At 33.1% G+C, this 27,007-nt stretch overlaps 2 protein-coding genes across 2 annotated transcripts; one reads left to right on the top strand and one right to left on the bottom strand.

Annotated features, from left to right (window-relative positions):
• The first annotated feature begins 1,967 nt into the window (after positions 1-1,967).
• LOC133184476 (RING finger protein 141-like) lies at positions 1,968-9,088 on the top strand. The gene is made up of 6 exons (XM_061319598.1): positions 1,968-1,992; positions 3,415-3,570; positions 3,805-3,913; positions 5,848-6,020; positions 6,518-6,625; positions 7,036-9,088. The coding sequence occupies exons 1-6, from the start codon at positions 1,988-1,990 to the stop codon at positions 7,190-7,192; spliced, it is 708 nt and encodes a 235-aa protein (XP_061175582.1). The 5' UTR covers positions 1,968-1,987; the 3' UTR covers positions 7,193-9,088.
• A 2,576-nt stretch (positions 9,089-11,664) lies between these two features.
• Positions 11,665-26,761, bottom strand: LOC133184607 (uncharacterized). The gene is made up of 11 exons (XM_061319698.1): positions 26,722-26,761; positions 23,124-23,302; positions 20,516-22,173; positions 20,100-20,227; positions 18,510-18,660; positions 17,620-17,678; positions 16,730-16,820; positions 16,438-16,499; positions 16,149-16,196; positions 14,639-14,851; positions 11,665-14,266 (listed from the first exon to the last, which is right to left on the bottom strand). The coding sequence occupies exons 2-11, from the start codon at positions 23,273-23,275 to the stop codon at positions 14,222-14,224; spliced, it is 2,607 nt and encodes an 868-aa protein (XP_061175682.1). The 5' UTR covers positions 23,276-23,302; positions 26,722-26,761; the 3' UTR covers positions 11,665-14,221.
• Positions 26,762-27,007: the final 246 nt, after the last annotated feature.

Below are 27,007 nucleotides of genomic sequence, written 5' to 3'. Positions count from 1 at the left end.
TTTTTTCTGGAGTTCTTTTTTTTTTCTCTGGACTTTATATCTGATGTACTTTTTTTTGCTTTTATATCTAATGTACTGAAAATTATAATATTCCAAACTCATGCTGCATAAGTATCTGATATTTTCTTTCATTATTACAGAAATTTTTTTTGGATTTTTTGATTTTGTCAAAATGACAAAAGATTTGACTGCCAATTGGTAGCATCCCAATATGAGTTGATTTTGTCAAAATGACAAAAGATTTGACTGGCAATTAGTAGCATCCCAATATGAGTGAAAAATTCTCATAGGGACATAAAGCAAACAAACAAACAACCAACTGAACCTTGTGATATCAGTCTTGGACTTGAAGTAAGAAAAGAGAACTTGCAAATCAGAGGTGAAAATAGTATATAGTGAACATAATTTTTTTTGCACTTGATTGCATTAAATTTTGCATTGTCTGATATTTTACTTTAAACAACATCAAGTGCAGGGAGCTCTTACTGCAACACCTGGGCAAAGAGAAAATTCAGACATTGCACAATGATCCAATAGAATTTTTCCTGCATTTATCTCAGTATCCACCATCCTTTGCAAATAGACTGTTTCTCCATAAACAATGTACTACTCTCTTAAACTATATTCTGGTAATAATCAAACAAAAATTTACAAATAAAAAAGTTACTCACATTGCTTTAATGGATATTGCAGATGGATACTGTAGATTCCTTATTTTACCCAAGTGCTTAATATCATGAAATGACTCTTAGAAATCAAATTGTGAGAACATTAAATGGCAAGTGGGCAGTTGATCAGTAGACTGTACATGCATTTCAACATCATAAAAATGAAAGTGAGTAATTTTATTTCTGAATGGTGCTAAATTCTCGCGAAATTCCATAATTTATTCCTCATGTACATTTAGGATTCTACAGTTGTAGATAAAACTCTTTGTTAAAAATTTGCCCTATTTTAAGACTGTTAGGATTCTTAATAGGAAAATGCATCTAATATATATGATGTCATTTGATGTCAAAGACTAGACCTTCCAAATGTCTTGTATGGTTTGAAGAGGCGGATCTATAAAGTTAAAAGTGAATAGGTATCCAGTAAATAAATTATAAACAACTGCACTCACCCTGACGGTCACTTATTTCAATAAATTTTCCTTTTTGATTTAAAAGTGTCTATAAAATAATGTATACATTATGGATAATCCTGAATAAAGACCACACAGTTTTGAACTGAAAACATTTCAAAAATATAATTGATTATCATGAGTAGCTATACTACCAATAGTCGCCTTTTGTCAATGTCTGACCAAATATTTCATAACAATCATGTATACAGCATGTACAGCAAGAGACATTAGTAAAACTCTAGGGATTCTTTCCTAACTGACAACCAATTATCTCTGTAAAGTACACCACAAAATAAAAATCATAGAGGAAACCAGTTTTTCTCCAAATATGAAGTAAAAACAGCGTTAGTCCAACTAAAGAATCGAATATTAATTCAGTTTTTCGTAAAGTTTTAAAACATTGAAGGTAGACTTTGCAAAACATTAAACAGTTAGTTCTAAAAACTTTGTAAATTTGAACTCATTGCAGCTAACTGAATATGCTGGATATTATAAGAAACATACATTATTCTGAATATTATAAATCAACAACTCTTACCTGAAAGGTGCGACAGGTGAGTCAACTGCGAAATAAAGCTTCCTGTTTTGTTGCAAATATTTCCGGAATGCAGGTGTAAGTCATTTCAAACATTTATTTATTCGTACACACTACTTCTTACTAAAACAAGTTTGACTTTATCACTAATTTCTTTTATCTGATCAAGAAATAACATTATAATAGCAATATGATTTTGATAAAAAAAAATTATACAACTAGATAAATTTTTTAAAACATAATTAAGATAAAATGTTTCCGAATACGTTCAGGTTTGAGCTACCTAAGGAAAGAGGGCTAAATATTTAGCATCCAACCCATCATCATTCATGCTGTAAGTTTCAGTTTGCCTTCTTAATCATTATTATGAATTAAGATTCAGATATTGATGAACAAGATTAAATTTTTAAGGAAATGAAAATGACTGGTAAACAGGTTGAAGGACCTTTAAACATCAAAAGACACTGATCTTGGGTTCTCCCATCATCTGATGGCATTACGCAATGCGATTTGTTTGTCTTATATTGGTGATATTTAAGAGCACAATAACACTCGCTAATTAATATATGTGTTTGATAAAACATTCAAATAAATATTCTTAAGCAACAAGGAAAATGAAGAATGGATGAATCAGAAATAAGTTAATTGAATCTATCCCCCTTTTCAACTTGGACATAAACGGCTGAGGATGAATTAGACTAAATAATAAATGTTGCATACTACCCGCAGTTCATGTGGTTTTGTATATTGTATACGGTTTTTGCTCAGATTGTGCAAAATCCTGTGTTGCTGATAGCAACAACTAACTTACCAATATTCTAACTTTTGCTATTCAATGGCAAATATCACCATTATTCTAAGACTTGATTTATAATGATAATCCGGCACATCTTGAAATATTGTTTAGGAAAATCTGTCTTTTTAACTTTTTCCCCATTGATTATGCACCAGCAAAAAAGTACAAGATTACAAATGTAGATTTTGAACTGTCAAATTCCATAGTTGTTGCTAAATTAGCCAATGCTTATCATGGACAGTTATTGTTGCAAAACCTCAATCACCTGAGTGTAAAATTGAATTTTGTTTATGTAGATGTAAACATGTCCTTATATTGATAATTGTAAGCTTATTTATCAACCCAATGCTCTCTCCTAGCATTTTTTTTTTCAATTTTTTTTTATACAGATCACTTGACATCAATCATAAGGAAAAAAGATATGAGTAGTAGACTACTAAACTTATTGTCTGAGCTTTGCCAACAGCATTTATGTGCCCCTTAAGCCCCTTCTGAGCTAATTCACTATGTATGTGAAAAAAAAAACGTATAAGGGAATTTTGGGATTTTTATGGAGTCATAATTGAACATAAGTACACTGTCATATTTTTCAGTGGTATTATATCAGTAGCTTTTCTGCTGTTAATCTTTTAATGCTTGAATGTTTTATTTTATTGGAAAGTATAAAGACAATGAGAAATATGGCAAGAGCTGGATGAAAAGCTTTTAAACTGAGTTATTGACATTATGCTGAAGGGATCTAAGGCAAACTGTTTAAAATTTGATTATGCTAATAGTAGTCTATAATACATCTGTTGTTAGTGAATGAATGACTTATAATTTAAGGATATTAAAGCCAAAAGATGCACAATCTTTATTAAATTCAGCTTTGCATGCATTAAATTTGTGCAATAGAAACATATGTTTATCATGGTACATTGTTTTTTATTTGCTTTATCAAGTTGGATTATTATTTCTTAGTTACTGCAGAATGGGGCAAGGTAACAGTCTTCCTAATCCCGAGCAGACATTTGGAATTGTGCACAGTAAACTGCGATCCCATCTCATCATCCTGAAATGTCTGGCCAATCTCTCATACTCAGATTTCCTTCGTTCTGTTCAGGAGCTGAATTCATTGTAAGGTTTTAGCTTGTTTTTAAATAATGGAAGGCATTCTTATTTATAGCACATTATTACTGCTAGTGGTATTTGGAAGAAGTGAAATGTACCATTTTACTAGTTTCATATCTCAAAAAATGATTGAAAAATTATATTTTATTGATCAGTTTACTTACTGTAATGAATGTACCAATTGTTTGAAAATATTCGAAAAATATTATGATAATCAATACATTTATCCCAATATTCCAGAACATCAACTTTCTGTGACCGAAGAGGAAAACAACTACTGTTCTCAGTGGAACGTGGTACAGATGCCTCCATATTCTGGAAACCTACAGTCAAAATCATCTGCCAGAAAGTAAGATTAATTCATCACCATAATTAGTTATGTAGTAACATACAGAGAAGAGGTGTGAAACATATTAAGTATCGAATAAACTCTGCATAAAATTTCATTTTTTTCATATGTGACTTTAGGTTAAGTTCCTCTTACAAATTATGTTAGAACATTTTATATACATGTAGGAGTTATATTTATAGGAATTGTTTTTTAGACAGATATGTTTTAAAGTAATTAAAATCAATTAACATTCAAATTTGGAAGCAAAATATTAGGTCTAATCAGTGTGATATTTTTTAAGTTAAATTTACAATCAAAGAATGAAAGAATTGTCTCTGAATTTGGAACATTGGGCACAACAGATTTTTAGCTCACCTGAGCCAAAGTCTTGAGTTTTTCTGATCAAAATTTGTCATCATTTTAATCCCTGTTGATGACGTTGTCTTCATTGACATAAATATTTCACATTCTCATCTTCTTCTTTAGAACCACTGGGCCAATATCAACCAAACTTGGCGCAGAGTATCCTTGGGTGAATTGGATTCAAGTTTGTTCAAATGAACAGAGTTGTCAAAAACTGTCAGTCCTGTTGACAAGGCCCGCCAAAAATTGTCTGGACCAATAACTTACCAGAAAACATTGCTCAAATTGACTAAAAAATCAGCATGATGCAAATTTTTTATAGATCTGGATCGGGATGGGCAGGTGAAGGTCACAAAATCAAACAGACATGGCTGAGTATAAATGGTGGTCGATCAAATTTGATAAAGCAGTGACATTAAACATGTTATTTATGTCTCTGATTAGAGACTGTCCATCTGTAAGAAAAGAAAATTGTGAGATGGAATATGTTGAAAACAAGGGGCATTTTGGTGCAGTTATGTATATTCTTTTCTGTACAAGATAAGGTACATGTATCTGGTCTGACAAAACTTTTTCCAGCAGAATCTTTAACTATGTCAAATTTAAAAAATTCAACAAACTGTGATGAAGGGCCACGCCCTCCTCCTCGGGGGGATAATTAGGAAATAGTGGAAATAGTGAAAATTGGGTGGGTCATTTAAAAATCTCCTTCTCAAGAACCACAGGGCCAGAAAAGATGAAGCTTAAGTGAAAGCTTCCTGACTAAAGCATTGATTCAAATTTATTCAAATCATGACCCCTTGGGTTAGGGTGGGGCCACTATGGCCCATCAGATTTTTACATGGGTATACATAGGAAGTATCTTTAAAAGTCTTCTTCACAAGAATACTTAGTCATGATTAGTCATATTTATATGGAAGCATCCTCAGGTATTTTAGATTCAAGTTTGTTCAAATCATGACCCCCCGGGGTAGGGGGTCACAATGGGCAATCAAAGTTTTACATAAGAATATATAGGAAAACGAAGAACAGCAAAGCCACGATTAGTCATTTTTATATGGAAGCATCCTCATTTAGTCCTCAAATCATGACCCAAGGGGGTTGGTGTAGGATGTGGCAACAATGTGTGATCTTAATTTTACATAGGAATATATAGGGAAAAAATCTGCTGATAAAGAACAGAAGGGCCATAGTGACTCGGGTGATCATGGTGGCCCATGGGCCTCTTGTCATAAAATGTAAGAATCAATTCTAATGTAAAGAAATTCATTTGTTTTAATAAAAAAAACATGTCAAAATTGATCAAAATTATATTTGCAGCTGTCAATTGCTTATTTGCAAAACAGCCAATTTCATCTTATCCTTGCAATTGATTAAAAAAAATGTTACAACAGTTGTTAGTACAGTACAGTTTTTTAAGTTATAAAATTTTGTGTGAATCTTCAAAGGATTTCATCAGTGACCCAAAAAGTATTAAAAATCAATAAATTTTCTAAAAATTTACAAGTTTGTTTACAAACTTTCTGGATAATCCAAGTGTTTTGCATTTTTCACATCATATCTGTTCATAGAATTATTTTTTTATTCAGGTTAATACTCATCTAAACAGAGTGGAGTCTCAGAGAAGACTAAATCTCAAGCAGTATGTAGTTCTGTATCGTGAGATCTCGGACCAGGTGGCCAATCTGAATGCCAGGGAGCAGGAGAAGGGTCGACTCAGCAGTTTGCCCAATGACATTTGTGCTAGTGTCATATTTGAGGGGTAGGAACTTTATATAGATATTTTCACCATTTGGAAACAAATATATATTAGGGAAATTCAAAGTAAAAATGATTAGTACACAATATATTTTGCCCTGATTAAAAAAGCAAGGGAAAAATGAAGTTTCATGTACATCGATAAGATTTATGAAAAATTTTTCTCAAAATTTTAAAGTGCATGATTTGAACATAACAAAAAAATCAAGAAGTAGACTGTGGTACTGACATGCATGTCTTGTTGGAAGAAATACTGAATCAGTAGAGGTCAAAGATATGTCAATCTGCCCATATTCTTGTATAGGTATGTTATCTCAAACTCGAAGTGGCCAAGAAAAAACTTCGAGATATCAGAGTATTTAACCTTAAGATACTGAGGTTAAAAACAAGAGAAAGTAGTTGGGACTTCCAAATGACTTCGATATATCCATGGTATTCGAGATATCAGTGTTCAAGGTAACCAAGTTCAACTGTATTTGGAATACGTGTTCTGTGTTTCAGTGTTGGACAGGAGGAGGATGATAATGAATGCTGTATATGTATGGAGAACAGGTCCGAGATCATACTGCCATGTGCTCACCAGTTCTGTGAGGGGTGTATAGACACATGGTAAGTACTGAAAACTTGCATAAAATTACAATGATTTTGTATTACTGTTATAATGTGCAAAATAAAGATATATAAAAAAAATCATGTATTTGATGATGTATTATCAAGGTAGTTTTCATTTGAGAAATTAAACTTGATGATAAACTTTTTATTTTATGAAGAATTTTGATTTACAGGTACATGTTATCTATTTCTTAATGTGTTAATTACATGTACATGTGTAATTAGAACTGTGAATTCCAGTGGTACGTTTTCTGAGATTGAAAACAAATAAACAGGTCTCTTAGAAATATGCAAAAAAAAGATTTATTTTGTTTACAATAACATATTTAATGTAAGAGTTATCTGAGCTTGATAAATAAATACTTAAACCAAGCAAAAACAAAACATGATTTTTTCAATTTTTGTAGGAATGTGACAAGCAAAACATGCCCCATTTGCCGTGAACGAGTGGAAAGCATTGATGAGACCTGGGTCTTAACAGAGAAGCCAGATGACCTTGAGTATGAGACAGAGGTCAGAGGTTACCTAGTGAGCTTAGCGGACAAACCGGGACACAAAACATGATGACTTAGTACTTTTTGTTGAGAAAGTTTGGTATACTAGTTATAAGTTGCTAAATTAGTAATTAGTGAATTTATTTGTTGATATGATTAACAGATAAGTGTTAACGATTTAAGGATATTGTTTATTCTAAATGTGGAAATTTTTGTGAGGGAGCACTGTATACCAACTTTTTATTTGTGTGCCAGATTTATCAGTGAGTCTGGTCATGTATTTAGTTGTGTATTTCCTCAGTTATGAAAATTAATTGTTGTGAATTAATGTCAGACTGTTTAATTGTGAATCATAGTTGGCTTACAGTAACAAGAGAAACTTCGCTAAATTAAACACCCACATGAAATGTTCTTTTCATGATGAAATATACTATTTAAATGACAGAGCTCTCGGACCACTTTTTGGGACTGGGGCCGGGACCTTAAAATTTGGGAAAAATTGCAACCTTTCAGGGAATTTTTGGATAACCATTATACTTTAAAATCATGATGTATTGGGTTTCTGGTGTTTGTTATCAACTAAATTTCTATTTTGCAATACAGATCAAAATATGTTTTCTTTAATTGGGGGGATTTGACTATTGAGAAAATCAACATATTCAGTTGGAAAAAAGGTACCTTTTTAGATTGGGAAGGGGCCTTTGAACTGCCCCAATAAAAGACGATTGAAAGCCCTGAATGATCAATCCATTTTCCTTATTTTTCAAAACTACATGCATTCCCTTATCAGAAACTTTGAAAACAAAATCCCAAATTAACCCCCAAAAATGTCCAGGTTTACAATATCACAAAAAAATCAAGGTTATGACACTAGGTTGTTAATGAAGAGTCAAATAATTGTGCTGAAAATGGAATGAGTTTAATATGTCAGTTGTGTTTATATTTATTCCTATTTGTTGACACATTCCCGACAATTCATCTTTATATATTGTCACAATTATGAAAGAAATTGTTGTTAACTATCATGATTTTGATATAATATACCTAGCAGTTAGATGTAATTTTTTGTTGTTGTATTTAAATGGATACACATATCTTATGTACATAAGATAATTTAAGGAAAGTGTACCAAGTTTATCCACTAGATTGACTGATGTTTGCAAACATTAAGTATATACATATATTCTGTGATAATACTTTTGCTGTCTTACTTCAGATTGCTTTCTTTTCTAAAAGTTATGTTATAGATCTTACTATTAGTGCCATATCATAAATTCTCTATTTTGTCATGATTGAACAAAGTGTGATTGTAATACATTGTCCCAGTGATCCTGTTTGACCTTGACCTCTGGCAATCCCTATCCAGCTTTGACCATGACCCTCGTTGTAAATGTAGCCGGTAAATTATTCCCAAGGTAAAAGTTATGTACTAAAGAAAAAGAGAACTGAAATTGCTACTGAGACTTTTTATTGTGAGCCTTTTGGTAAATCAGCCTCTTTTTAATTTTGCTGCATGAAAATGAAAGTTTAAAGTGCAAGCATCTGGTTGGGGGGAGGGGATGGGGTGTTCAATTATTCGTTAATTAGTATCACTAGTTGCAGGAGATAGAATTAGACAATATTAGGTCGAGACACACACTTGGAGATATCTATTTTTTCAAATATTAAAGCATAATATGTACATCTGTTCATTCAAGAGTTTACTCATGATGTTCTAGGGGATGATGTAAAAATGTTATCAAACAGAGGAATTGGTTATATACAGGTATCATTTCTCTTCCAGTGACTTTTTTTTTTTTTGTCAGCTTGACATTTCATATGACCAAATATTATTTGTTAAGTAATTTGTAAGAATAAGATTGTATACTGAAACTTGCAAAAGTTATTACCTTTAGTATGCAAATAAATTACTAAAAAAAATATGCAATAATCTACAAATAGAAACTTTTCTTATTGATTTTTTTAGTACCGGTAGAAGCATTTTGTTGTTCATTTGTTTTATGTCTGGACATGATTTTTAGGTGCTTGTATTTAATTTTTTTTTTTTTTTTTTGCTCTAATTGTGATGTAGGTAAAATTTTTAACATTGTGAAAAAAAATACAGGAATGCCAGTATTTACATGTATATTGCTGTACCTCATTTTTTTGGCTAGTACCAGTAATTATGTAGCTACATATGTCTCAGTATCCTATAAATATCCTCTCGTTGGATCCTCTGAAATTCCCAGGGATCTTTGCTTTATGCCCTTTTCACAGATTAGTACATTTTCTAGTTTTTTATTTTGAGATTGATCACTGTTCGTTATCTTCATTTATTTCATTGATGAAATAAAGCAAAGAAGATATTGCAATAAATTATTACAGCAAGTACTGCAAAGTGTGATTGTGGTTAACTTTAATTAATTCATTAGAGCTGTCAAGAATGAGAGTTTAACTCCTAAAAAGTTTAACTCCTAAAAATAGTGAGAAGGTTTTTGTTTTGTTTAATATTTTTTTAAATATGTTGTCAAATGTGAAAATATATTTTAAATGTTCAGTCATTCTTACCTCAAGTAATTGTTATGTGTACATGTATATGATTGTATAGGCAAAAGAACATAGTGAAATCTGCAGTCATGTGTCGTGTCAATCATGTACATGTATCCCAGCTAAAGAATGTCTCCTGGAAAAAAAGAACAGTCCCTATGTACCTAAGATAAAAATATGAATGTTACTGATTATTTTTTTGTCATTAATTATGTATTGTTTTGATATTTTTTTGTGCTAGTGAGATGAGATTTAAATTTTCAAAGGGATATAACTGTTGATTGAACTTGTTGGAACAAAGTATTTATTGTTGTGCTATCAGATACAGTTCTGAATAAATTATTGTAAAACAGAACATTTGTTGTGATGATCTTACATTTATTGTGATGATCTTTGAAGGAATTATTACCATTTTAATTTATGCAATGCTCTATCTCAAAAACTGATCACTGATTACAAAAGGCACAGTGTATTCTTTTCTGGTGATCAATCTCTGTCGATCAACTATGAGTTTCCAACAGTGACCTAAAAGTAAGAGATATGATTGACTTGTGATGTCATGTGTTTTGTGTACACTTGCCATATTGATGATGGGTTCACATATCCTTGCTTTCTTAGATCATTGAAGTGTTGTCCATGTAACTGAACAAATGATTTATTTTCCACCTTTGGATATATTTTCCATCATCTTATCACTTATTAATGCTTTTCTGACTACCTTGAACCTTGGCGAAAATTCATTCATGTGGAAAATCTAGGTCGAATCCAGCATCCGAAGCACATCCAAAGATGCATCATCCATGCAAGTTTGGTCCAGGTAGGGCTTATAGTTACTTGGGAATGAATCTGCTCCAAAAACTTTAACCTGGTCACTCATCTGGAAAATCTAGGTTAGATCCAGCATCCAAAGCAAGTGTGGTAGTGTCCATCCCTAGATGCATCATCCATGCAAGTTTGGTCCAGGTAGGGCTAATAGTTACTTGGGTATGAACCTGCTCCAAAAACTTTAACCTGGTCACTTATCTGGAAAATCTAGGTCAGAACCAGCATCCAAAGCAACTGTGGTAGTGTCCATCCTTAGATGCATCATCCATGCAAGTTTGGTCAAGGTAGGGCTAATATTTACTTCGTCGAGGTGAGCTAAAAATCATTTCAATTTAGTACATGTATTTAGAGTAAAGTTTTCAATATTGAAATTTATGAAATTATAATAAACAAAACTTTTCTGAGGAACATTTTCTTGGCAAAATTTATTCTTTTATTAAAAAAAATAATGTGGTATTTGAACTCTAGCAATAAAAATCCTGAGTATCATTTTCTTTCGAGACTAGCACGCTAACCACTAGACTACACAAGTCCTGATGAATAGTGGCATTTAAATAATGTTTGTGATATGACCCTCGACTTTATGGACTTCAAGTATTTCTAGAACAGATGCGAATGCTTTGTCATAAAAGTATATTTTTAAGGTATAGTGGGTCTTTGCGCCATGTTTTTGGAAACCAAAAATTTTATATATTTTTATACAAACTTTGAGGATTAACTTTCAAAAAAAATGGAGCGAAGACCCACTCATAACAAACAACAGTGTTATAGTGGGAGAAAATGACTCTTTTTGCCCTCTTTAGTGTGTGTATAATATTTCATAAGCAAATAATTTCAATCTTTGTGAGATTTTTGAAAATTGTAGAGATTTTACATAAAGTATATTTTAATGTTAGATGAAATATCAAGGAAATTTTTGATATAATTACAATTTAATTTTTAACCTTCATGTTTGCCACACTATAGGCTTTTCACTTGTCAAGTTCACCCATCTTCTTACCAACACATCCATTTTCCTATTAATAACATGTAACCAATTAGTTTGTTGAATTGCTCTATAAAGTATGAATACTCTTTCAGCCATGTAGGAATGCCGATGCACTGCACCTCTCAGAATAGAGTGATCCTTTTAAATACTTCCTTCTAGAACTCTAGTTATTGAATTAACAATCATAAAACAGAGAAAAAACATTCAGTTTCCTGTAATTTAATGAGACTTTTAATATAAACTTTTGATACAAATTCTTTAACAGGTCTATCTGTAACTATGATAATACACTTCTGCATCTAAGGAAAGAAAATTTGAACACAGTGTTTTCTCTTTAGTTAAGATTATACTCATTTTACTTATATTGTAGTTTTAATTTTATTCCAATCATTTTACATCTTGAATTCTTTCAAACAATGAAAAAAAACATGATACCCATGAACCACAACACTCACCTGAGTCTCACTGTTCATCAGAAGAAAACTTTTAAAATATTTTTTTTACCTCTTTGTTTATGAAGAATTTAAACACCATATGGTGACCCATCCTAGCCTAAAATGGTTCTGATTAAGCAGAACTTGATCCCACTCAACATGGGAATTTTTCAATAGGACTAACATGGACTTGGAGATTTTTCTGATATACATTTAATATGTGAAATTTGAATTTGATTCCCAATTTTAGCTTAAGATCCAGAATTTGAAAAAAATCCTTGAATCTGCACAACTTAGAAATATTTGCATATTAATTATTAAATGTGACCCTGCTAATTTAAAAAAAAAAAATCCTATAATTTATGAAGTAAAACTCTATTTTCCTACACCTAGGGACTATGAATTGAACAAACTTGAATCTACACTACCTGAGGATTCTTGCATATTAATATGACTAAACATGGTCCTTTTGTTCTTATGAACAGGATTTTTGAAGATTTTTTTTTTTCAATTCATGCCTTTGTTCACTTTGAGCCCCCACTGTGGCCCCACTCTACCCCTGGGGTCATCCATGATTTCAACAAAATTGAATTTAAACTAGGTCAAGAAGATTTCACATAAATTTCACATTTTCTGGCCTAGTGGTTCTTGAAAACAAGATTTATTAAAGAAACCACCAAATTCTCACCATTTCTTTATTATCTCCCCTTGAATGAGGGGTGACCCTTCAATAGAACGAACTTGAATCCCATTCACCCTAAGATGCTTTGTGGCAAGTTTGGTAGAAATTGGCCCAATGGTTCTGGAGAAGAATATGAAAATGTGAAAGTTTACATCCGACGCATGGACAACAGAAAAGATGAACATCTTTTGATCAGACCTTGGACTCAGGTGAGTTGAAAAAGAAGAGATTTTCAAGGTCATAATTGCTATAATTAATTCTTATTGTACATTTCTCACAACATCAAACCCAAAGAAAAGATGCTTTTCTTTTCAGGCACAAAACTACAAAACTTGATAAACTCTGGACTAGAACCTTTCATAATAAGCAGCATGTAATATACATGCACTAGAAAACAAAATATACAAGTGAAAAACACTACAGTACTGTATGGGAAATTTGTTCCAAAATGGATTAAAAACAAAAAAAAAAATCTACAAAGTACAATGTACTTTCTTGAGGCAACAGATACATTAAGAAACAAATGTTTACAAATTAGAGAATTACTAATAATTATCTATCATTGCTTACAATACTTTCTTTAGTTTACAGTTTTATGGTAAGAACAGCTTTGTCAATACTAAAAAAAGTTGTGAACACAATAAATCCACATTTGTGAGACTTCAACCACAGAACCACCTCTTTAAACTTTTGCTTTTTTTCAGAAAAGCTTCTCACCGAGTGCAACATTTTACCCTGAATCTTACTGATAACATGGTAATTTTTTTTATCATGGTGAAGTTTCAAATCTCCACTACAACAAGTAACTAATCAAAATTTGTCTCTGTCAAACGCAAATACCACTAGCATCCATTAAAAAGATACTTCGCACTTTTTTCTTTCATAAGACATAAACATTAAATACATGTAGATATAAATTTAATTAATTCAGTTGTTGTAGTTTGCCCCACTTCCTTCTTTGAGGAGAGTAGAGCACTCAACAATTAACAGCTGATTTAAAGGTGCACGCATATTGCATATCATTTGAATAAAAATAATGCTCATTTATTTTTTTTGTTAACTTTCCTAAAGTATCAATAAATGTTATAAGCCTTCATGCATGCATGCAAAAAAAAAAAAGTTTTTAGGAAACAAAAGCTTTATGATACATCCCAAAGAGAAAAAAATCCAGAAGTTATCATATGACGGCAAGTTTTATCAACCCAAAGATAATAACCACTTTTATTTTTAATGATTTTAAGTCAATATAATTTGTCATTATTTTGCTTTATGACCTCCAATAAATGAAAGACAGATTAACACAACATCCCTAGAAAGTGTATAATGCCCACAAGGATATCATGCATTTACAGGTACAAGAATAAAGTGAATTCCAATCTTCAAGGATATACATGTAATATATTTACATCTGCATAACATTTACCATAAATGATGCGCTATAAACACAAAACAAATATGGAATAAATGTTAACATCCCTAGTAAAGCATGGCAACACAAATTTAAAGTATTAAGGACATTAACATCGGGGCAACAGCTGAGGTATAAGGACACATGGACACATGTAATCTATATTTTTATGCATATCATCATGTGATTTATTTATGCATATCATGTGATCTTTTTATGCAAATCATGTGATGTCTTCATACTTTGACTTCCACTCTACATATGGGACAGGTGGCATTGGTCTGAAAAAAAAAATTATATCATCTCAATACAATTCATAGGAGAATCACCTTTAAATTTTAATGAAAAAGGCAATGATTTGGTCTATACTCAAATTAAAAAATTCTCAACCAGACACCTTCCTTTTTCTTTCTGATTTGTGATTTTGTTATTTTTTTTAACCACATTTATGAACAATCAAACAGATTTAAAATATATTAGATGCTTATGCTTCACAAATTTATAACTGTTTTTTTTTTAAAATAACTTCTTCCCCTGAGAAGGTCTACTGTATAGTAGTGCTATTGCAACTCTAGGATAAAATCAATTTGTAATTTTAATTACTTGGAAGGAGAAGCCTATAATATAATTTCTTATTTAATATCAGCACTCACAACAATCCATTTTTCTATGCACTCTCCGTGAAATTCGTGGAAGCATGGAAGAATTTTCAGCCTCTCATTCAGAATGTAGTCACACATGCAGATGGAACAGGAAGTCATTTTGTTGTTGGCATGGAATTTTTTCTCTGGGAGGAGTGTTGCCTCCTCGCTGGAGATACCTTTGGGTTTCACATCCCCCAGTAATTCTGCTATGCTCAAAAGATCCTGTCAATTACAAGAGTGACAAGATATCATTGAGAAGATGACCATCTCCAAAAGTCCCACTTTTAGGAAAGGACACTAAGCTAAAAGGGACTTGTAAATGACTGTATTTGGAGTTTGACCTTGACCTTTGACTTACACCTTTACTTAAGCCTTAGGTAAAGGTGTAAGTCAAAGGTCAAGGTCCTGAGGGCACTCATTTGGCGAGGTATGAGCAACACGGGGGCCAAGGGGAGATAAAATATACTGTAAACAAGTATTTTACACAAAGATCTACAAGACCTTAACCTCTGACCTAGAAGCCTTGTTCAAGGTTGCTCCACACCCTTAACCCACGGGTATGGGTGAAGTACGAGCCAGATAGAGCCAAAAGGGAGAGAAAATATCCCCAGACAAGAATTCCACACAGAATTATTTTTTTAACCTGATCTTTAAATTGGTTCAATGTTATTGCATTCCCTCTAAGTTTAAGCCCGATTGGGTCGAGGGGAGAGAAAATGTGCTCATAGCAAGGACTTTACTCAAATATCTGTTTTAGCCTTGACCTCTGACCTAGTATTTGTTTCAAGGTCTCTGCATACCATGTACTAGTGAAATTTGAACTAAACTGGTCAATGAGGATTTTAAACTAAACTGGTCAAGTGGGAAAGAAAATATGCTCTGGACAAGGACTTTACACAGAGAAGTTTTTCATATATGATCTTTGATCTAGATAACTGATTCCTGATTATTGCATACCCTCTACCCATGGCATTCTACAGTAAAGTTTGAGCTAGACAGGACCAGGTGGAAAGAAAATACTTGTAAGCCATACAAGTGATTTTGGATGGAGACTGGACAGACTGATCACTGTAGAGCACCCGCAGAGTAGTGCCCTAATTAAAGAATGTCACAGAGGTATAAGATGTCTATGTTATGTGAAACATTGGAAATATGATTTCTAATCATTACTACTCCACAAATCCAATGGATCCATCACATTAAATTTTGAATTTTACATTAAATACATGTATTTAACATATATTATTAACAAATAAATTTGTAGTTCTAGTTTTTTTTTTTTTGGTGACACAGATATGCTGATAAAAATTTTTATCTCTCCTTTTCTTTACCTTTTTAACAATGTATCTTCACTTGAGAACATTTCACTTAGCACAACATCAAAAGAATGAAATAATAAAAAAAAATAAATTAATATATCCTCCAAAACCCCAAGAAATGTAAATACAAAAACTTTCTCTAAAACACATGAATTTATTTCATCTAATTCTTATGAATCTGTTCTTGAAATCTTAATTACCTCAAAGTCATTGGATGAGAATGTTCTGTTGTGAGTAAGCAATCTTCTCTGAAAATAAATAAAACAAGAAGTGAAAATATATACCTTTATAAATGTGTACATTTCTCTTCACAAAACATTTCATTTGTACACAAGAAAAAGTGAAGTAATTATAAAAATATAAATCATATGAAAGAGTTTAAAACATAGGTTAAACTCTTAACAACATTGCTTAAGGAAAACATTCTAAATTAGGTAACCCATTTACAAGATAAATATACAGTCACATGTTTAAAAAGTAATCAATTACTGGTATGTTATTTCTTCCTTGATGTAAATCATCCTGCAAAAGCCTCTCTGTCCAATCTAAAACTAAAAGTATTTCAAATAAGTTGCAATATTATCTAAGTCTCAAATAAAATTATAGAATAGTTGCATTTATACTGACTTTCAAAAAATTTCATTTCTCTAAGTTTTTCAAAAATGATTTTAATTACTGTTTCATTTATCTGGGTCATCCAAAAATTGTTCCAATTACTAACAATCTTAAATATCATGATCTCTCTTTTAACAAAAGAAATAAACTAGATGTTGTTTCTCACCATGACGACGACCTCTATTTCTGTTTCCACGTCGATTAACGCCATGTGATACCAGCATGTGTGAACCAAATGGAAAATCCATCACTGAATTCTGTCAAGATTTAATTTATCAATATTAGAAACTAAATCGTAAATATCACAAGCATTAGATTTAATCAATTTTCAATTAAAGGTGCTAGAGACACATGTACATTTACATCTTTTAAGCCCATAAATAATGGTAAGATTCTGAGCTGTTTATGTTTTAATTTTCAATATGTCAAGAATATAACACATAAATTTACACATATAAATTTGACATTTGACACATAAAAAATTTCATTTTATTTAGGAAACTAACATGGAAAAATAAGTTTAGCATGACATTTAAAAATGAAAAAAATTCTGACATCTTAATTTATCCTGCTTAATATGGAATTCTAGAGCATTTAGATCCAAACTCACATGTACTGACAACTGAAGCTCAAGCATTTTTTCCCTATCAAGCCTGTTCCTTCTTTCGGCAGAAAATTTGAAATTTCTTGTATAAAAGTTAAAGTTACAGTAATTCAACTCTTTTTGCAAATATTCAAAATTTAGGCAATGAAAAATATTTTTTCTCTCGTTACTGTTGTGTTTTTCATAAGTCTCACACAATGACATTTTTCTTACTCCTCTATCATGTTAAAGAAAACTCTAAAGATTACTTGACTGGTTACCTAGCTTTGACCATTCATATGAATGTTTACTGAATGCAACAGAATACTGGAATGTAATTGAAAAGTATACATTTCAGGGTTGAAAGCTGAAGACAGCAATGTAAAATTTTGTTCTTTCCATCCTAATTTGACTTTGCAACACAGTAACAATAATTATGAAATTAATGTGTTATTGACAAACATTCAACTGACCTCCATAGAGCTATCTTCTGACTCTTCATGGAACAAGGACTCAAGAACAATATCCATGTCTGTAAACACAAACAAAAACATCTCTCATTTCCAGGCATATTATAGAACATTTACAGGGAAGCATGCCTACAGGGAACCACTAAAAGACACTAAATTGATGTTACACGCTTGTTAGCTAAAGCTTTATTGCAAAAAGCTAAAGTGAAGCAGAATTATCATACATGTACAGTGAAATACACTTATAGCATAGAACCATGGATGTTAATTCATTATATCTGATAAGTTCATAAGTTGTCTAAGGACACACCACAAAACATAAAATTTGACATTACGGTTACTGACCAAAAATCTATGACCATTGAGCCATAAGTTCCACAAAAGTTATCATAATACCCCCCCCCCCCCCAATGGCATACTTAGCATGCAATATAGTCTGTTGACTTAATCATGTTAATAGAATGATTAAAAGGTGTCTTCAGGGCAAGGCCTCATCACAATTAACATGACAAAACTATGTCCCATATGGCTGAATGAAGCAGAATAGAATGGATCTGCTCCAGATCTAGTTTGAAAGACTTACATTACATAACATTTTTAAAATTCCATGCTAATTATAGGAAACTTTTCTGGGCATTCTTGTGCCTCATAAAACAGAAAAATGAATCTAAATAAAAATTACAAACTTTCTCAATGTTTTTCCCCCTCACTTTAAACTTTTCTAATTGAGAACTCCCTTCAGTGTTCATAGTTCCTGTTTAGAATGGGTTACTTGCCCTTGTTACTTTGCTACAAACATATATAGGATGAATTCTGTCTTTAAATTAATACTAATTATGGCTCTGTTCTCTAGTTCGTATTTACTGCAGTTAACACTTATCTGTCACACTCACCCCTAGTGGACTGTCTCATCCCCCTGGTGAGCATTGTTGTAGGGGAGTCACTATCATGGGTGTGGTAATCCGACAGCCTGGGACAAGGTGGGGTTTGGGCCTGGCTCTCAGCATTGAACAGTGTCATGGCATACTCAAAGTCCATTTCCTCCTTAAAAAACAATGTCAGACATTGCATTTTTCCAAAATAAAGGGTGAATAAACATAAATTTGTTCATGTACGTTCAAACATGTATGCCATAATATTGTTAATTTGTATGTAAAATTACGTGTTTATACAATAAAATGAATAAAAAAATGTATTTGTAATAAAAAAAATATTGTTGAATAAGATAAATCAATAATTATTCATTAATTACTGCCATAGAGTCGGATAAACTAAAGAAACCAAAGAATAAAGTTCTTGATGAAACCACAATACAGTAAAACACGGTTACAACAAACACATTTATAATGACTAGAGATGTCAATTTTATTCAGACAGCTTAGTCGATTAGTTGGAGGCTTTAGTCGAACGATAGTTGAGTACTCATTGAAATTTAAATTAATTTTTCATGTCATTTTTCTGTTTGTCTTTAACAGACTGCTAGTCTGTACAATATTTAATCTATGCTATCACCATTATACAACAAATTATTGAATTGTTAACATTTACGAAGAAATAAATATATGTATCCAATGTATTTGATTTCAAATACAATAGTTACTGCACATTTTATTAATATGTACAGAATATCAAACGCTCCCATTCATCCTTTCTTTTCATTCAGCTAGTACATGTACCCGTTATTGATTTCTTACCTGAAGCCATTTGAATGTGTCTTGTCAATGACCCGTGATTGTTAAACAATTAAAGCATACCTCTTTTGAAAACAAAGACAGCTTGCAAAAAATTTTAATTATGAGATTTTTTGCAAACAATCAATACAATTTTAAAATGATTGATATTAATATAAGAAAGAAACACCTTTAAATTACGCTCATAACTATCCCCCAATTTACATGTATTAACAAATATGTAACAGCTGTTTAATTATTCTTCATTAATTGATATTTCCATTATATGAGATCTTACGGAATTGCAGGTTGAAACCTTACAATTTGGGTCTGACATCTTTCAAAGTATGCCAATGCATGCTTGCCAAACCAAAAAATTCCTTTGTCATGAACAATTAACGAAGACCAGTTAAGTCTTTCTCGGAGTTCTATTCACGAGAACACTGAACACTGATACGTTAATAAATGAACTGAGCAGATCCAATTTTTTACCTTGAATTTAAGATTATTATTATTATTAAGTAGCTAATCTTTAACGAATAACCAACTAAAAAAAAATTTTGTCGATAGTCGGTATGATCGAACGATAGTCGAGTACTTGAATATTCCTTGACATCCCTAATAATGACATGACACTTAACATGCTTAAAGCAAAGTGATATTCATTCCCCATAGTTTTAAAACCTGTTGTGAACTAAACAGATATAACAAATTACGTTTATAACGAACTAAAACTGTTGGTCCCTGGCACTTTGCTATAAGCGTGTTTTACTGTATGTTCTATTACAGTTTTTCATTCTAAAGTTCTCTAACCTGTAGTCGCCTTGCCATTTCCTCGTCCATCTCCATCTCACTGACTGCCTGGAAAACACTCTGTGATCTCGGGGAAGCTAATATCTCACTGCGCTGACGACAATTCCTGTTTGGTCTCAGTGGTCTCCCTTGATAAATAGTCAATAATTTCTTCATATATATATAGTTATGTACACAAAAAAACTTCTTTAATATATCAACTTCCTACTTAATTTGATTGCAAGTTCAAGTTTTAACTGTGTCAAGTTCGCTCTGAAAGAATTTCACATATATATTTATTTTTGGTGACCAACAACACTGTTCACCAAAACTGTAGGAGAAGTAGCATTTTACAGACAAAAACATGGATCACAAACACCTTTACTACCTCATAAGTATGGGCTTCAAATGTTAAAATAAATGTATAAATTTACTACCTTTTACACTACTTCTAGATGGTGTTCTTTGGCTTGTGCTATCTGCAGCAGTTAGGCGTGCAGCCAACCCCGAATTTCTATAAGGGTGCATAAACGTTGGGGAGGGGACAAGGGGATTTTCAGCTTCTCCCCTCTCCAAGCTCGATTGTCTGGTTTTTCTTGCAAATCGTTGACTCCTTCGTGTAGGTAATGCATTCCCTTCCAAAACCTCTCCTTCATGTCTGTCTGAGAATGACTCTCCTGATATCGACTCATCATCTGATATAGATATCACAGTCGGAAACCTTTTGGCAGCTTTATTTTGTGGATCTGAGCCATGCTCATGTTGAGGCATGTGGTATTTCTCTGTACAATTTAAACCTGTTGGTGGTTGTTTTTTATCCCCTGGGTGAACATGCTTATTGATGCTGATAATCTTCACTGGGCTGGAATGCATAGCAGTGGCTCCTTCGGACAAGTCTGTATTGTTATACAACCATGTCTGCTCGTTGTAAAGATCCCTCACATTATCCCTGACTCCTTTTGAAACACCTGCATTATGGCTTTGTATATCCAAATTTCTTCTACATTTAGGAGAAGAACTATTGCTTGTCACATTCCTTCTTCTATTAGACTGCATATCTTTCTCCAAATGACTGTGACCTGGAGAGTATCTGGAGGGTTTATGGTGGCCTTTCTGAGAACAACTGATACTCAAATCCAAATCATCTTCTTCACTTTCTGACTCTGACGAAGATGGCCATTGCAATTCCTTAGGAATATTTGAGTACAGATTTTGTCTACATCTCCTCTGAGGTTTTTCATGTCTTTGTGCCATACTATCCATGGACAGCATATCTCTGAGAATTTTATCTCCATCCAAGATCTCTCTCCCAGCACCACAACTGCTATCAGCTTGCATATCAGAAATTTTAGTCACACTGCTCACAGTACTGGACTGGTCTTTCTTTCGTCCTTGTACTTTCTTCAAGGCCTCTTCCCCATCCAAACGAGACTTTTGAGCAACTATTGACGTCTTCTTGTGTCGTTTCTCTGCCTGGCTGAGATATTCTTGTTCCTCATGTTTACTAGATGAAATGTCACCAACCACTTCTGCTTTCCTCTTTTTCTTTTTCCTGTGAACTTTCCTACTGCCTGGATCCTTGTCTTCCTCATCTCCTTCTATTTCCTCATCACAAGAATGTAACAATTCATGAAAATATTGTTTTGCAATTGCCTTCTTTTCGGCTCTCATTTTGCTTCCAATTTTCTGAGAGTATTTTCGAGCCTTCTCCATGATATTAGAATCAGGTTGGTTATCATTGCTGCACAAAGCTTCGGGGGATTGGATTATGCCCTTCTTTTTATGGACTTTAGTTGCACCCAATTCAAAATTCTGATTTGATTTTGGCAAAGCATAGGAATTAAATTCTTCAGGAAATGTCTCATCAATGAAGGACCTAGACTTAAATATTGGGGAGAATTTCATCTCCTCAGGAAATGACTCATCCATGAGTGAGGAGAATTTGAGGACATTTTTCACTCGACTTGATTGAGAGGCCTGTTTAGAAGAAGCTTCATTGGAAGAGTTGTTTTTGTCCTTAGTATTTGTGTTGTTTCCACTCCCATGAGAATAATGAGGTTTCTTTCTGGGTCTGGAGAACTTCAGAAATACTGGACTGGAAAAGAAAAATAACAGAAATTGTAACAAAACATACTGGTGGGTAAATGTAAGCTCACTTGAACAAATCTTATCTATTAGTAAGGAAAAGTCAAGTCTCACATCTAATTATTATTTTGGGTAATGTGCATCCCTACATGCAAAATTCATGCAAGTTTGGTCTGGGTAGGACTTAAAGTTACTTGAGAATAGACTTGTTCAAAAAACTTCAACTGCTCAATCATAGAGAAAATGTAAGTCAGACAACGCATCCCAAGTACATCTGGTAGTATACATTCCAAAATGCATCATTCATGCAAGATTAGTACAGAATTGACCTGCTTCGAAAACTTCACTCTGATCATCTAGAAAAAAAAAGATCCAAAATGCAAATGGAAGTGTACACTCCTAGATGCATCATCCATGCAAGTTTGGTCAGAGTAAGGCTTATAACTACTTGGGAAAGGACCTGCTCCAAAAACTTTAACCTGGTTAATCATCTAGAGAATATAGGTCAGATGTAGCATTCAAAGAAACTCTGTAATGTGCATCCTTATATGCATCACCCCTGCATGTTGGACCTTCTCCTAAAATTTGATCCAAAATGCCCATGACTTAAGTACTGCTACTTTAACAAATTTTTGGTGTTTATATCTTTTAAGATATTTTTAAAACAGTTTAGAAATCACAAGATAATGAAAAACATAGATAATCAGAGATTACAGATCTCACTTCAAGGAATGTTGTCTTTAAGTAAGGCAAAGTCCCACACTAAACTAATAACCTAGTAGTGTGCATCCCTAGATGCAACATTTATGCAGTTTTGGATTGACACCCCCCTAACTTTGTTGGTAAGCTAATTATAAAATTTTTGCAAGATATACAAACATTCAATAACATGATTACTTAATTAAGTGTCTTAGGTGACCACAAAGTTGGTCAAGGAATATAAATTTATCTTTTTCTTACCTGGGAGCAATATAAGCAACTTCATCACCTTCATCCTCTGAGGAAAAGTTTGGAATTGTTTTTGAAACTGAGAATAATCTTGAGCTTTCATCACTGACATTTGAGTTAGCCTGTTCCTGGGGACTGTCTGATTCTTTCTTTGTTGCCATCATATCATTTTCTTTTCAAGTCTTTCAGACCTGAAAGTATTCATAGTTTTACTTTGTGTTCAGGAATGTTTTTATCCTTAGTGTCACAATCATACATTATTGGTATAACTACATGTGGCTGCAATGATGTGCAAGCAGGGTACCTGTGAAACAAGAGGCCCATGGGCCACATCGCTCACCTGAGCAAGGCATTGAGCTGAGGCATTGGCAAGGCAGAAGCACAAATCAGTTCTGTATTGAAAAGATTACGGTGGGGGGGGGGGGGGGGGGGGGAGGGCTTGAATTTTAAAAAAATTTTCCCATATATTCCTTTGTAAAAATTTGATCCCCCATTGTGGTTCCTCCCTATCCCAGGGGTCACCCAGGGTTCTCCACAAGGGGTTTTACCATGGCGACCCGCCATGGTTAAATTTATGTGCGCCATGGTTAAACGAGCTGCGCCATGGTTAAAATCGGCGGCCGCCATGGTTAAATTTTTATTGCATTTTAGTATTTACACCTACTTTTTAATGACTTGAATAGTTAATTGTGTTTATACTACGACTGCCATGCATCTGGTATGCCTCGAGGGAAAGCGGGCTGTGCTAAACAAACACAGTCGCTGATCGGCGACTATGCTGTGAAGCGTGACAATGGAGGGTCAATCAGCTGAAGATCAATATCTTGAGAATGAATTATCCTGTATACGTAGTACACAAACATATAATTTCGGGAAATTCCAACGTGTTCACTATATGATAACAGATCATAATGAGCAGTAGGTATGCCCAGAAAAAATGAGCCCTTTCAAAATTTCCTATTCTTTGTATTTAATCAATTCCTCATGCTTTGTTTTTAAGTATTAACTTTATTATCTTTCTGATAAAATGTACGTAAGTGCCAATCGTCGTCTTAGTTTTAGAGTTACCTCCCGTTTTTATGAAACTTCGCGTGGCGCTATTTTTAGCACGGGCACGTGGAGGAATAAACAATGGAGGAAACTCATGTAGAAAAAATAACGTTAAGAAAAACACAGAATAGTGAAAGCAAAATTAAAGTAATGCAAATTAATGCCCCTGGTTAAACTAAGTTACTTTTACCATGTATGCCACCAGTAAGTTTTCATAGATCACGCAGTTAAAAAAAACTTAGGCATTAGTAGGATGTCGGCTTTCGCTTGTTTGTGTGTCTATTAACTTTTTTTTTTTTAAATTACTACCAATTCATCAGTTTTAGTCATATTTAAATAAAACGTTTTATATAACAGGCAACATCAATTCTGTATATCAGTTTTTGAATACTGTTGCCATGATTACTCTATCAAAATATTATTTTAAAATTCCTTCAAAATGTTCCTACAGTTTTGGACAATTTTGGTACATTTGTAGAGTAATTAAGATACATAATCCTTTTTTATTTTTAATTTTTTAGCTTAAAAAATTATTGGTTATTTCAACTTTTTGTGCTGCAGTGGTTAAGTTTTGTGAATTAACCAATCATTGATTAATGAAGGTTAGGAAGTCTAACATGCATTCATGTTTTTGGTCGCATTGCACCTTTGCGCAGCTTCCTCCATGGTTAAATTTTCAAATGTGGAGAACCCTGGGTCACCATTTGAACAAACTTGAATCTACACTACCTGAAGATGCTTCCATATCAATATGACTAAACATAGCTTTTCAGTTTTTGAGAAGAAATTTTTTTCTATATGTTCTTATGTAAAACTTTCGATCCCCCTATTGGGCCCCACCCTACCCTCGGGGGTCATCATTTGAACAAAATTGAATTTACACTACCTGAGGATGCTTCCATATGAAAATGACTAAACATGATTTTCAGTTCTTGAGAAGAAGATATTTTCCTATATGTTCCTATGTAAAATTTTCGATCCCCCATTATAGCCCATCCCTATCCCCTGGAGTCATCATTTTAACAAACTTGAATCTACACTACCTGAGGATGCTTCCATATCAAAATGACTAATCATGGCTTTGCAGTTCTTCATCAGAAGATATCTTCCTATACATTTCTATTTCAGACTTTTATCCTCCATTGTGGCCCCATTCTAACCCAGGGGGTCATGATTTGAACAAACTTGAATCTACACTACCTGAGGATACTTCCACAAAAAATATGATCAATCAGGGCTTTGCTGTTCCTGAGAAGAAGATTTTTAAAGATTTTTCCTATATATTTCTATGTAAAACTTTGATCCTCCATTGTGGCCCCGCCCTACCCCCGGGGGTCATGATTTGAACAAACTTGAATCTACACTACCTGAGGATGCTTCCACATGAGTTTCATCTTCCCTGGCTTTGTGGTTCTTGAGAAGAAGATTTTTAAAAGATGCTATTAATTTTTCACTAATTCTTTATTATCTCCCCTTGAGAGAGGGCGTGGCCCTTCATTTGAACAAACTTGAACCCCCTTCACCCAAGGATACTTTGTGGCAAGTTTGGTTGAAATTGGCCCAGTGGTTCTTGAGAAGAAGTCGAAAATGTGAAAAGTTTACAGACGGACGGACAGACAGACAGACGGACTACAGACAAAATGTGATCAAAAAAGCTCACTTGAGCCTTCGGCTTAGGTGAGCTAAAAAGCACTCGCGGCCACTCTTCTTGGACGAGTGAAATTTGATTGGGGACAAGTGGATGTAATAATTCGCTTGTCCCTGGTGATGAGTAAAATTTTTGACATGATAATTTTCTTCTGTTTATAAAATCCAGTGATAATGTCACAAAAATGAAATAAAATACTTCCACATTGGACAAGAGACTAAGACTCTGAAATAGTCTGAATAAATAAATATCATATGTACATCATTCAGACTTAGTTTGAAAAGATAAAGAAATCTAAAACAAGCTTTAATTTTTTTTTAATTTTTATTACTTGGCTAAAAAATGAGCTTTATAAGGGACAAGTAAGATCATCATGTGGGTATAATTTATACTCGCCCCACTGGAATGGTTAATCACTGAATCTTTTTTTCTCACCCTGTTTGGCTAGTATTATAAGGTTATATCAAATACGGTGATTTAACATAAAAAAAATTCTGCAATTGTACTTATTTGTGCTAAAAGTTTACAACTGCAAACACTTGTACATGCAGTTTTGAAGTTTGATAGTCACTCAATTATTTTTACTACTCTTCTTAAGATGGGTGTCTGATCTGTATAGAATAGTATATAAGCATGAAACATTGCTTGTAAGATCAATCTGTCAATTCCATTAAATTACTCTTTAAATAATACGTCTAAAGATACTAACTTCCTGTTGTACGTGAATACCAAATATCTCAGACACGCATTATTATGTCCAATCGACCGACTTTTGTCTACTGTTCTACTGCAAAAGCAACGCGCTTCAACTCCATCTTTACAAAAACACATTAAAAAAGAAAGATAAATGTTGTACAAGTATGCTTTCATAAGTATAAACTTTCCAAACTTACTAATTCGTGTATTTTATACCTGAAAAATAGACCAGAACACTTGATATCCTATCTCAATCTTCAGGTCAGGTTTTCTTCTTCGATCGACCCTTGAACTATTCAATGACCAATCATATGTCTCGTTTTCATCAAAGGTGCGCAAACGTTTGTGAATAGTAAAAAGAAGGCAATAAAAACGAAACATGTTTTTAACCAAGATTTTTAATTTTTGCTGTTTCCGGTTGTCATTGTTTGCAAGTATCGCCTGTCGAAGACAGGTCATTGGGTAAAATACGTGTGGATTATAACTAAAGAGTTAGACATTT

This window comes from Saccostrea echinata, unplaced genomic scaffold (assembly GCF_033153115.1).
Source record: "Saccostrea echinata isolate AGI-Se365-2 ecotype Australia unplaced genomic scaffold, CSIRO_AGI_Sech_v1 ptg000001l, whole genome shotgun sequence".
Lineage (NCBI taxonomy): Eukaryota > Metazoa > Mollusca > Bivalvia > Ostreida > Ostreidae > Saccostrea > Saccostrea echinata.
Note: the sequence above shows the minus strand (reverse complement) of the source record. Positions and strands in the feature narration are given on the sequence as shown.